General features: G+C 36.9%; 1 protein-coding gene across 7 annotated transcripts in view; it reads right to left on the bottom strand.

The window, feature by feature from the left end:
• The window catches only part of KDM4C (lysine demethylase 4C), a 414,378-nt gene that overhangs the window by 160,296 nt on the left and 240,652 nt on the right, over positions 1 to 13,430 (bottom strand). For all 7 annotated transcript variants that reach the window (XR_012094785.1, XR_012094786.1, XM_073021565.1 and 4 more), the window contains one exon: positions 1,418 to 1,599. Coding sequence is in view for 5 of the 7 variants with exons in the window: in XM_073021565.1 (XP_072877666.1) it covers positions 1,418 to 1,599 (182 nt within the window). In the remaining 2 variants the exon portion in view is untranslated. The remainder of the gene's footprint in view (positions 1 to 1,417; positions 1,600 to 13,430) is intronic.

Here is a 13,430-nt window from a genome sequence, read left to right as displayed (position 1 = left end):
ATTTAGTATTTACTTGAAAGTATAAGTAATGAATTACCTCACAGATTTTATATTATTTTATGTTTTATACTGTATTATTTTATATTAAATCTCCACAAATCTTATGATTTTAGTTTGAATTTTTTCATTATTGAGACATATACAGATTATAATGTAGAAATAAGAATCAATAAGTAGTTAAAACCCAGAAATTTCATGACTAAAGGAAGAGAAAAATAATGTTTATCACTCACCAGTGCCACATTAAAAAACATGAAGGGAATAAATTATTTCCTCTGTTACAAAGGTCTGAAAATGTGAGATACCACACATTTTCTTGCTCTGAAATGTCTGAACAGAACAGTTTATTTTTATAAGGAACTCTAAGACAGACATAATCTTGAATAAAATATTTGTTTCTATAAATAAAAATATAACCCAAAACATAATGTTCATGTCAATATACTTCATAATATATTGTACCTTAAAATGAACCACATAGTTCCACCCTTACAAGATTCCTAAAGATCATTTCAACTGTTTGAGTGCTGAGGACTGTGACCCTCCATTAGCTGAGGTGCTATCAGTATAATATCTATGGAATGATGCTGAAAACAACATCAAGCACAGCCAGCTGATGAGGATGAACTGGAAAATTTAGTTTGTAGTGAGTCTTGGCTGTGTCTTTTGCATGTTCCACATGGGAAGGTGAAGAGACACTTAAAATTTGGACCTAGGGCTGACATTTCTATTATTTGAGAATGACATTTTCAAACAACAACCAAAACAAACAGAGATAAACTTAAACTTAAAGTTCTATCTTTGAAAGCTTCTACTATTTGTAAGCTTTAAGTTGTGTCTCTTGGTAAAAGAGGTAAAAAAGTTGAAAGTAACCCCCCTCCATGAAATAAAATAAGATACTCAGAAAAGATTTGGGAGACCAAAGTAGAAGGATCGCTTGAGGCCAGGAGCTCAAGACTAGCCTAGGCAAAATAGTAAGACCAAGTCGCCAGAAAAATTAAAAAATAAATTTAAAACATTAGGCAGGTATGGTGGCTCACACCTATAGTCCTAGCTACTGTGGAAGCTGAGGCAGAAGGATCGCTTGAGCCAGAGTACAAGCCGACGTGGAGTCATGATTATGCCACTGCACTTCAGCCTGGGCAACAGAGCACGACCCTATCTCAAAAGAAAAAGATAAAGTATTGCAACAGAGCACGACCCTATCTCAAAAGAAAAAGATAAAGTATTTTCAGAAAAGTGTCTCCCAAGGAGAATGTAGAAAGTGTTTGTGGTTCTATGAAAGCCATCAGCTACCTAAGGATGTCTTCCTTCTTATGTGCAAAGGAAGCCCACAACAATTTACAGTGATCTTGTGGTATGTGGTCACATGGAAAGCAGAGCAATGAAGGCAACTGTGACAGCAGCCCCCCTTTACCTTATGGTATGGCATGAGCAGAGTGCAGATGGCACAGTGTGGCTTCATCCTGGCCACTGTTGCATTATACTCTTGTTCAGCTGCGAAGTTAGGGGACTTCGTCTGCCAAAGGTGGATGAGAGGTTTCGCCCAAGACTCTGTTTCTTCCACTTCCTCCTCAATGGACAGAACCTCAGGCAATTCTTAAGGGAGAAGGCAGGAAAACATCATGAGCATGGGAACCAGGGAAAATAATCACCCTGAGTACAAAAGAAGCAAACATTCCACAGAATCTGTGATATTAAGGCCAGAAACCAAACCTATTTTGTCTTTCAAATACATCCTGAGAGAGCCAGAATAAGGGAAGTTGCCTTATAATCCTCCTCAAGCCTCAAAGCCTAGATCAGATCTCATGGCCAGACAACCACCCTCGTTTTGTGACCCTCCCCATCCCTACCAGAAATAATTACACTGTTCCCTCCTTCCCACATTACTCCTTCCGTGTCTCTACTGCTACGGTAAAAGCTCCAATACTAAAATAGGTTTGTGTGTATGAGATTATCTTCTAGTTATCAGAGTAATTCACAATCCAGAAACTACTCTGCCAATTTTTACTTTCTTCATCTAACATAGTACACGGCTCAATAAAAGTTTAATTTAACTTCACTGAATTAACTCCTGGGTTCAAGAATTTATTACAATTAACATTTTTACAGAGCAGCTATAAAGTGCCAAGCAATATACTGGCATTACACGGATATAAAAGAAAATCCCTAGTCAGATCTTCTCATTTGTTCCATAAAATACCCCTAGAGGGTCAAGTCCTTTAAATGTATATTTCTTTTTTCTTTTTCTTTCTTTCTTTCTTTCTTTTTTTTTTTTAAGATGGAGTTTTGCTCTTCATGCCTAGGCTGGAGTACAATGGTGCAATCTCAGCTCACTGCAACCACTGCCTCCGGGGTTCAAGCCACTCTATTGCTTCAGCCTTCCGAGTAGTTAGGATTACAGGTGCCCACCACCACGCCTGGCTAATTGTTTTTGTATTTTTAGTAGAGATGGAGTTTCACCACGTTGGCCAGGCTGATCTAGAACTCCTGACCTCAGGTGATCCACCCACCTCAGCCTGCCAAAGTGCTGGGATTACAGGCATGAGCCACCGAGCCTGGCCTAAAATGTATATTTCTTTACTCCACAAGAACAGCACTTTATAAAATCTTACAGAGCACCAGAAAAATACAGAAAGACACAACATGTTAGCAAAAAACTCTTCATGCCTATAGCAGAGGGCAGTACATCAGAGCAAGTGGCCAGAATAAAAGCTGCACCCAGTGTCTAGGGCTGTGACACATTCTAAACATCTGCATGAGTAGCTTTCATAGTCCGATAAATGAATACTGTAGAGCAATGTGCTTAACTACAAAGCACTGGTGAGTGTGTTCCAGCCCTTGCCATGTTGACTTACCTGTTTCAGAAAAAGTCAAATTAGATTTGCACTGATGGCAAAATGGGAAGGACTGAATGAGGCTGAAAATAACTCAAAATATGTCAAATGACAACTGTAGCACAAAGGGTGGCATTATTATAATAATCATGTTATCATGGTGGTTGTTCTTATTATTTTTACAATGGAAAACTCTTGATATTCACCCATGGGTAGAGTATTTGAAAACAAAACAAAAGATAAGAATCTTTGCCTATATTTGCAATAAAGTAATCTGACTCTAAATGTAAACTGTTTCTTGCAGCACTTGGCCTCACCATAATAGTAAAGGAGATGGCTAAAAAATTATTATAGCACAGGATATACTACGGCTAATTTTATGCATTTATGATTTAATACTGCACCTTTATATTTGGTTACATCCGTGTTTGGGTGCATATGTTGTGACAAATTTTAACTTTTTATAATAGATTTATGTTTATAGTAGTAAACAATAAAACAGTCTTGTATCGGCATATATTTTATGCATTCAAGACCTATCTTTTTCTTTATTTTTTAAATATTTCTAGGCTATATGATTCATTTGTGAGTTTTTTCAAATTGTTCCAAGTCTATGAGAAATGTTCTAATGTACTTATTGAAAAAACATTGCATGTAAGTAGACCCAAACAATTCAAACCAGTGATGTTCAAGGAGTCAACTGGAATTGAAAGATAACCGCCGTTCTCAAAACACGATCTGTGAACTCCAGGGGATGCACAATCCTGTTGCATGGCATCTGTATAGTCAAAACTACTTTCATAATAACGCACGTTATTTGACTACGTTACCCAGTTGAGATTTGTAACAGTGATACAAAAGCAGTAGAGAGTAAAATTGTTGGTGCCTCAGCATGAATCAAGAGGTACCAAAGGAATCATCATATTGACTACCTCATACTTACAGAGGTAACAAAAAGGCAGTTTCTCTTAGTAATGCCTTTGATGGGGGGGAAGCATCAATCTTATTAAATCTGTGGAAAAAAAGGAATGTATGCATAAAGTATTTCTGTGCACACTGAAGTTCAGAGCAGTCTTTAGAAAAGCCCTTGTGCAACTAATGGAACTGCGGATTGAACTGCCTGCCATTTTCATGGAATGCCACTTCTTCCATGAAAAAAATTATTAGCAGACAAACTACGGTCATTCAGATTTGGGTGGCTGGCAGGAATTTTCTTGAAAATAAACAAAAAAAAACCTGTCAATTTTTTAAAAAACAACTAGAGTATTTGTCAACAATGACAAAAATCAAGCTTATAAGTCACAATTAAAATTTCTGGAAAATTTGTATCCGTTCCTGTAAAACAGATTCCAAATGCTTAAATCTGTCTCTGGTGGAAGTGATAATAAGAATGAATGTAATTTTTTATATCATATAAAGAGATGCGTCAACATCTAAAAGATCTGGATAACTCACATCTTTGTTTGCTAACGCATAGTAACAAAAATCATGCATGGATTAAAAAGCCACTTAAAATGCAAGACACACCAATGAACTTTCAGCTTAACAGAGTACAAAAAATTCACTGATATGATTTTAGGTTCCACACTGAAACTAAACTACTGTTTGTCAGGTTTTGATAAAGAGTCAAAGAAGAACGTCCCCTTAACTATCTAGAAAGGTTATTAAAATACTGCTTGCTCCCTTTCCAACCACATTATCTGGGGGAAGCGGAAATTTTCATCATATTCTTCAACCAAAACAACATAGTGCAAGAGATTGAATGCAGAAGCAAATAAAAGAATGCAGCTGTTTTTTATTAAATCCAATACTAAAGACATCTGAAAAAAAATACAACAGCTCCCAATCCTGCAGCCCCTGGTAACTAGCATCCTACTCTCTGCTTTTAGAAGTTTGATGTTTTTAGATTCCATATATAAGTGAGATCATGTGGTATCTGTCTTTCTGTTCCTGGTTCAATTCACTTAACATAATGTCCACCAGTTTCATTCATGGAGCAGCAAATGTCAAGATTTCCTCCTTTTATAAGGTTGAACAGTATTGGACTGTGTATACATACAATATTTTCCTTATCCATTCCTTGATTGATGGATATTTCAGATTTATTTCATATTGTACTTATTGTGAATAATGCTGACTGCACATGTAAGTGCAGATATCTCTTTGACATACGGATTTCATTTCTCTTACATCCTTTGGACATACCCAGATGGGGATTTCTGGATCAAAAGGTAAACCTATTTTTAATTTTGTTCAGGAATCTTCGTACTGTTACCCATAATGGCTGTACTAATTTACATTCCCACCAACATTGTACAAAGGTTCCCATTTCTCTATATCCTAACCAACACTTGTTGTCTTTTTGATAATAGCCATTCTAACAGGTATAAGAAGTGAGGATTTCACTTGCACTTTCCTAATGAGCTGTGATGTGGGGTGTTTTTCATATAACTGCTGGCCATCCATATGTCTTCTGCTGAGAAACATCTATTCAGGTCCTTTGCCCCGTTTTAATCCAGTTAATTGTTTTCTCGCTATTTAGCTGTTTAAGTTCCTTATATATTGGGATTATATATAAGGATATTATATATCCTTATATAATGTCAATATTGGGATATTGACAACTTATCAGAGATATGGTTTGCAAAATAATTTCCCACATTCTGTAGGTTGTCTCTTTACTCTGTTCTTTCTTCCTTTTCTTTGCAGAAGCCTGTTTGATAAAATCCCATGTATATATTTTTGCTTTTGTTGCCTGTGCTTTTGGAGTACAATTGCAACAAAAGCAAAAATTGACAAACGGGATATAATTAAACTAAAAAGCATCTGCACAGCAAAGGAAACTATCAAGAGGGTGAAAAGACAAACTACAGAATGGGAGAAGATTTTTGCAAACTATGCATTTGACAAAGGTCTAATATTCAGCATATAAAGGGAACTTAATCAAATTTACAGGAAGAAAAACAATCCCATTAAAAACTAGACAAATTACATGAATAGACACTTTCCAAAAGAAGACATACGGCCAACAAGCATACGAAAAAAAGCTCAACATCATGATCATTAGAGAAATGCAAATCAAAACTACAATGAGATACCATCTCACACCAGTCAGAACAGTTGTTATTAAGAAGTCAAAAAATAACAGATGAGAGCAAGATTGCGGAGAAACAGAAACACTTATACACTGTTGGTGGGAGTATAAATTAGTTCAACCATTATGGAAGACAGTGTAGTGATTCCTCAGAGTTAAAAACAGAAATCCCATTCAACTCAGCAATCCCATTACTGGGTATACACCCAAAGCAATAAAAACCACATAAAGTGCATTATAAAGACCCATACACACATACGTTCATAGCAGCACTATTCACAAGAGCAAAGACACGAAATCCACCTAAATACCCAGCAGTGATAGACTGGATAAAGAAAATGTGGTACCTATATACCATGGAATATTACGCAGCCATAAAAAAGGAGATCATTTCCTTTGTGGGAACATGATGGAGCTGGAGGCCATTACCCTTAGCAAACTAACAGAAACAAAAAACCAAATACTGCATGTTCTCACTTATAAGTGAAAGCTAAATGATGAGAACACATGGGCACACAAGCAGAACAACACACACAGGGACCTTTCAGAGGGTGAAAGGTTGGAGAAGGGAGAAAATCAGGAAAAATAATGGATAATGGATATTAGGTTTAATACCAAGGTGATGAAACAATCTGTACCAAAAAACTCCATGACACAAGTTTACCTATGTAACAAACCTGCACATGTACCCCTGAACTTAAAAGTTAAATTCATTAAGGAATTTATTTTTTTGATGCTACTGTAAGTAGAATTATTTTCTTTATTTTTCAGGGAAGTCACTGTAAGTATATGGATATGATACTGGTTTTTCTATGTTGACTCTGTATCCTACAACTTTCCTGATTTATTAGTTCTTACAGTTTTTTGGTGGCATCTTTGGGGTTTTCTATATATAAGATAATATCATCTGCAAAAAGATACAATTTAGCTTATTCCTTTGCTAACTAGATGTCTTTTATTTCTTTATCTTGCCTAACTGGTCTGGCTAAACTTCCAGTATCATGTTTAATGGAAGTGGCAAGAGTGGGAATTCTTGTTATGTTCCTGATCTTAGAAGAAAATTTGCATTTTTCATCAATAATGATGTTAGCTGTGGGCTTGTTGTACTTGGCTTTCATTGTGTTAAAGTATGTTCCTTTTATACTTAATTTGCTAATTATTTTATATCACAATAGAATGTTAAATTTTATCAAATGGTTTTCTACAACGATTGAGATGATCATGGGGTTTTTGGCCTTCATTCTTTTCTTGCGGAGCCCCTGTCTGGATTTGGCATTAGGGTGCTGCTGGCCTCACAACATGAATTTGGAACTATTCCTTCGTTTTCGATATTTTGGAAAAATTTGAGAAGGATTGGTTTTAGTTCTTTAAATGTTTGGTAGAACTTGGCAGTAATCAGGTTTGGGGCTTTTCTTTATAGAAGAGTTTCCTGATTCCAACTCCTTATTCATTTCTGGTCTGTTCAGATTTCCTATTTCTTCAGGATTTAGTGTTGGTAGATGATTTGTGTCTTAAGAATTTATGTGCTTATTCTCGGTTATCGAAAGTGTTGTTACAATTGTTTAGTCTTTTATTAATATGATCCTCTGTATTTCTGTGGTATCAGTTGTAATGTCTTTCATTTCTGATTTTTAGTCTTTTTTCCTTAATCTAACTAAAAGTTTGTCAATTTTATCTTTCCAGAAAAGGTATCTATTGGACCTTTGTACTGTTTTTCTATTCTCTGTTTCATTTATTTCTGCTCTGATCTCTATTATTTCCATCCTTCTACTTTCTTTGGGCTTAGTTTGTTCTTCTTTTTCTAATTCCTTGTGGTGTAATATTAGGTTGAAATCCTTCTTTTTTGGTGTATGCATTTATTGCTAAAAACTTCCTTCTTCAAATGCTTTTTGCTGCATTTTGTAACTTTTCTTATGTTGTGTTTCCCTTTCCATTTGTGTAAAGATGTTTTTAAATTTCCCTTTAAATTTCTTCCTTGACTCATTGATTATTCACAGAAGCATATTCTTAATTTCCATGTATTTGTGAATTTTCTAAAATTCCTTTTTATTGGCTTCCAGTTTCATAGCATTGTGGTCAGAAAATACACCTGGTATAATGTCAGTCTTCTAGCATTTAGTAAAATGTGTTTTGTGGCCTAACATATGATCTATCCTGAAGAATGTCCCATGTGTGCTTGAGAAGAACGTGTATTCTGCAGGTGTTCAACAGAAGGTTGCACTACTTAATGCCACCACAATGGGTATTAGATTTCAACATGAATTTTATTAGAAAGAACACACTGAAATCATACCAAGTTTCTTCATTCTTTGTCATTACTTTTTCTTTCTCTTTCTCTGGTTAATTTCAAGTGACCTGTCTTCAAGTTCACTGTTTCTTTGACTTGAGACCACTGTTGAAGCCCTCTTGGAATTTTTCAGTTCAGTTATTGTGTTCTTTATCTCCAGAATATGTTTGGTTCTCTTTTATGGCTTCTATCTCTTTGTTGAAATTCTCAACTTGTTTGTGCATTATCTTCCTGATTTCATTTAGTTGTCTATCTGTATTCACTTGCAGCTCATTAAGCTTCTTTAAGATTATTATTTTGAATTGCTTTTAGGCAGTTTGTAAATCCATATTTCTTGACTGTTGGTTACTCAGGTTTTATTTTGTTCCCTCAGTGGTGTCATGTTTCCCTGATTATTCATGATTCTTGTGACCATGAGTTGGTATCTATGCATTTGAAGAAGCAGTGACTTATCCCAGTCTTTGTAGATTGGCTTTGGCTTGGAAAACCCTTCACCAGTCAGCCCATCCAGATTTTCTAGGCAGGCCATCTGGCATGGTCCAAGGGTAGGCTTGCTCCTGGAATCCTCCAGCCTTATGTCTGCATCAGTATGTGAGCTGGCCTGGCACCTGAGTTCATGGGGTTGTATCTGGGGCCTAAGTCCACCATGTAAGAACTGAAGCTTGGGACTACTGAGTTAGGCCAGGATCTTGGGTTCATGGGGGCCAGCTTGGCACCAATGTTCCACTGGCATGGTCCTGTCAACTGGATCCACAGGGATGTTCCTGGATGCTTGGTCTGTGGGAGCTGGCCCAATGCCAGAGTCTTCTGTGGTAGACCTGTACCCTGGGTTCACTAGGGCAGGCATGAAAACCAGGTCCACAAGTGCTGGACTACATCCTAGACCAGGGGAACAGCTTGGAGCCTGAGTCTGTGGGGGTTGTCTTGGCTCTGGAGTGGGCCTGGAGTCTGGGACTGTAAATGCTGGTTACTGTTGAGGCAGGCTTGGAGGCTGGCTCCGTGGGTGCTGATCTGGAATCTAAGGATGTGGGTACTGACCTGACACTTGAGCTAGTCTTGAGGCTGAGAGATGGCCTGACACTGGAGCAATCCTGGAGGCTCAGTCTGCAGGTACCAGCCAGGAATCTAGGGTTATGGGACTGTGTGGTGCTGGGTTTCACTGCAACAGACCTTAGATTGGGGTCTGAGGCAAAATCTGATTCTCACAACACTCTCCTTCCCACACAGGTATCCCTATCGCTCTCCTCACTGTACTGCCTGGGGTTAGGGACGCGGTAATACAGGTAATGCAAAACTGTCCTTCCCATCTCTTCAATGCATCTTTTTTCATTTATGTGCTATACTCAGGTGCCATCATCTCTCCTCTGGTTCCCGTATGTCTTTTGAAGGCATTTTTGAGCATTGATAGTTGTTAAATTGATGTTTCTGCCAGGGGACAAGCGCTGTGAAGTCCTATTCAACCGCCTTGCTGATGTTTCTAATTATTTTTTATGGTTTGGGAAAATCATTATTTTTTATGAAAATAAATGTAACTATTTAAGTAAATGTAGTTTTTATTGCTACTTTTAAATGAATTAATATAATTTAAATTTTCCCTGGTGTGATTTCCAGTAAGTAAATATCAATAAAATAAACCCACAAAAAAGGAAATAAAAGAATCTTCTTTTGGGTCCTCAGAAGAGTTAAGAACATAAGGCTTCCTGAGACCAAAAAGACTGAGAACCACTGGCATATACATGTGCACATTTTTCTAAAAGTGTTAGTATCAAAGAGTCACTGCTAAACAACACAAGCCTTAAAAAGACCTGGTGTGGGCTTCGCTCTTAAAACCAAGCAGTAACTTCATAAACAACTTGCCTTAATCAACTTGAAATACTTAAGCAAAAAGAAAACAAGAGTCAACACAGCAAAAGGGCCTCATTTTCTCTCCAGGTTCTTTCATGAATGTCTGCAAGGTTTGCCAGAAATTAAAGAAAAAAAAGATTTTATGCCAAGAGCACTTAATTTTTTTCTTCCTCAGTCAGTGAGCCTCTCACCTCATGGTGGAAACCCGTACTCCTAGATTAAGATTTTTACAAAAACACTGTCATTCCTTGTAGCAAGTAACATGCCGTCAAGAAAACCATGAGCCTCAATACAAAGCAGTTCCTCAAATCTGTGTAAGCCTTTCTAAATTTACAGAAGCCCAGTATACCAGGCACCAAGGTATGAGGAACTTTGTCCTAAATAAGGAAACACAAGCAGTAGCTAAAAGGGCCATCCTATGGAAGAGGGCTAGCCCCTCAACAAACACTACTGTGAGGTGGAAATGGGAAAACCAGATACTAACTTGGATAAACGTACTGAAGAAATGTGTTGAAAATACTGCCACCTTGCCAACAATACCTTCAATAGCTGTTTTCAAATTTTTTAATCACCATGTCAATAAAAAAAAAATTATTTTACAAATTGTTTCATTTTAGACTGAAACTGTTTTTTTATAGTAGTATGAAAAGTATTCATTCTCACTTAGACCCAGGAAACCAATCATTGCCTCTTACTGTGAATTATTTCTGACAGAATTAAAAACTCCTGGACAAAGGTAATAGAAATAGCTCTGCAAACAGGGCCTAAGAACACTCCTCAAGAAGAAACACAAGTCAAAACAAAAATATCTGATTTATATGTGTGCTGGCTGGGTATTAAGAAACTGGCCACAACTTCCGCTTCTACAATTACCTATAGGTAAAATCACAGTAATTAGCCATTCACTGCCTGCTTACAACCCTCCCTTCTCAGCCTGTCCAAGGTGTCTCAAATGTATCTCCACAGCTATTCTCTCTGCTTGCCATTCAAATCACACTGTCCACTCCTCAGGACCATGAACAATTCTGCTTTTCAAACACCTCAAAAGGATAGCTAGATTTTGTCTTGTCATTGATCATTAACTAGACAATCAGTATCACCTCTGATGCTCACCCAATGATTCCCCAACAGTCAGAGAGGTCTGCCTGGAAGAGACTCAATCCCACAGGACATGGTACGAGAAGGGGAGGCCCCATTAATTTGAAGCACAGGAAATACTAAAAACTTTCTGGTTCTAATAAGAAAGTTAGGCTTGCTGAATGAGTATCTTAAGACATTCAGAGAATCTCCAAAAGTTTTCTACTTACACTAATTTGCAGTATTCCAGCAGATTAATAAAACTTCCCAAGGTGAGGAAGGATCACACTGGGGAGATGTTGTTAGCAACTGTGTAAACATACAGTATTTATTTTAATGTTATTTATTTTTGGTTGCTTTGTACACACATTAATTTGTATTGCTTTTCATACAAAAAGGAAAATGACTTTTACATAAAGTAAAAAGTCACACTAGAAAATATATATTTGAAAACATTAGTCCAAGTGTCACCAAATTATTCTAAGATAAGCATGGTTTTAAAAGTGTAGAGCTCTGCTCCAACCTATCAGAATAAATTAAAATAATGCTTCATTCATCCAGTCTATATGGTCTTGGTTGGGTGATGATTCTAAATCTGTTTCTCAATCTGTAAGATGAGTACAAGATTAGTTAAATGTCAGGGTTTTCCAACAAGTTATATGAGAGAGCCAAAAGTTGCTATTTGCTGGTATGTGCAACCTAGTACTTCAGTACATGATGATCCTTCCTCTCTAGGCCTCCAACATAATCTCCGCAAAGGTCTCTGGGGGTTCAGTCAGGCTGGTGGAAAAAATTTTAGTTATAATTGCCACAAACGCTCTCGGAAGCCCTGAGAGTTTACATAACTTCGGTAATATATCTGGCTGAAGGCAGCTGAGTCCCCTTACCTTTAGTTAAATAAATTAGAGTAGAAACAAAGGAATGTGAGGCATTTATCTAACTCATTTGTTTACTCATGTGGTCTTAACACTAACCCTTGTTCTACCGTGGGTGCTTAATTCCTTTATACTCTGGAAGTCCACAATGTCAATTACCCTCTAGTAGTGTTGACTCAAGCCTTTGTCAATTAATCTTTACTAAATAAATGTGAGTCTCACTGGCTGGTCAGGGCCACCGCTGTGACTAAGTGGCCATACACTCTGTAGAACTGGCAAAGCAGAGTATCTGTGTGTCAGTGTACTTTATTCATCAGTCATTGGGTCAGGATCTGCAGGACAGAACCCCGCAGCAGCCATTCAGAAAATTTCTTAAAATGTATGCCGTAAATACTAACCTTTTAAGATGACAACACAGATTAGAACAGAACCAATCTAGACAGATACCAAGTTATCTCCTATACATAAGTATTTCCATCAAAAGGTTTAGCCTTGTAGGAAAAATAAAAGCCTTTATTCTCCCATTCACTCAAAAACATCACTGAATGTAACTGATGATAATAAAGAAATAAATGTCCTTTACAAAAGTATCCAAAAGAATCTTTTTTAAAATATGCAAATAAATTATGGCATAGCTATATAATGCATGCCTTAGAAGAAATGCTTTTGAGGATTAATGAAATATATAGTATGAATATATACATTATACAACATATTAATTGAATATAATATTATAATCAATAAAAAATGGGAGCACAAAACCGTGTATAGGGAATATTGCCAATTCTATTAAAAAAGGTAAACGTCTGGAATAAAGAGGCTTTTTAAGTTTTCATAATTATAAAAATTTGTCATCTTAAAAGTTTTTTTAAAACTGCTGTCAAAATAATATTAGGTGGGAACTATGAACTGGGGGAAACCTTGCTTTAAGAACAGATTTTTGCCAGATTTATTCACTCACCCAGGACAGTCTCTTTGAACAAATTTTGTTACATGTAAGTGACGTCCCCAAAGAAAAATATTTGGGCCATTTGTGAAAGGGCTGCTGCCAGGACTTGTGGATGGAACTCAGCAGATGAGAAAAGCTATCAATTCCACTACAGTATAATTTCCCTCTGCCAGTCATCACAGTCATTCTGCTGCTTGGGGTGATGCTCCAGTGAGGTGTTTTGGCTGGTACAGCACCATTCTCTGCTATGAAGAGCACAGCAGCATCCGTTACATTTCAGGTACCTGAGCAAAATCTCAGTCCTGGGAGGCATTATATATGGTTTTAAACATCCTGCAGGAAATGTGGGGTATAGTGGGGTGGGGTAAGTACAGAAGTGAGATACTCAAAAAGGCAAAGATTCAAACTTGGGAACTTTATAATTTCTGTACTGAATAATGTATGAAAACAATATTTAAGTGATTTT

Source organism: Chlorocebus sabaeus, chromosome 12 (assembly GCF_047675955.1).
Source record: "Chlorocebus sabaeus isolate Y175 chromosome 12, mChlSab1.0.hap1, whole genome shotgun sequence".
Taxonomy (NCBI): domain Eukaryota; kingdom Metazoa; phylum Chordata; class Mammalia; order Primates; family Cercopithecidae; genus Chlorocebus; species Chlorocebus sabaeus.
The sequence above is the reverse complement of the archived record's forward strand: the minus strand, read 5'-3'. Positions and strand labels throughout refer to the sequence as shown.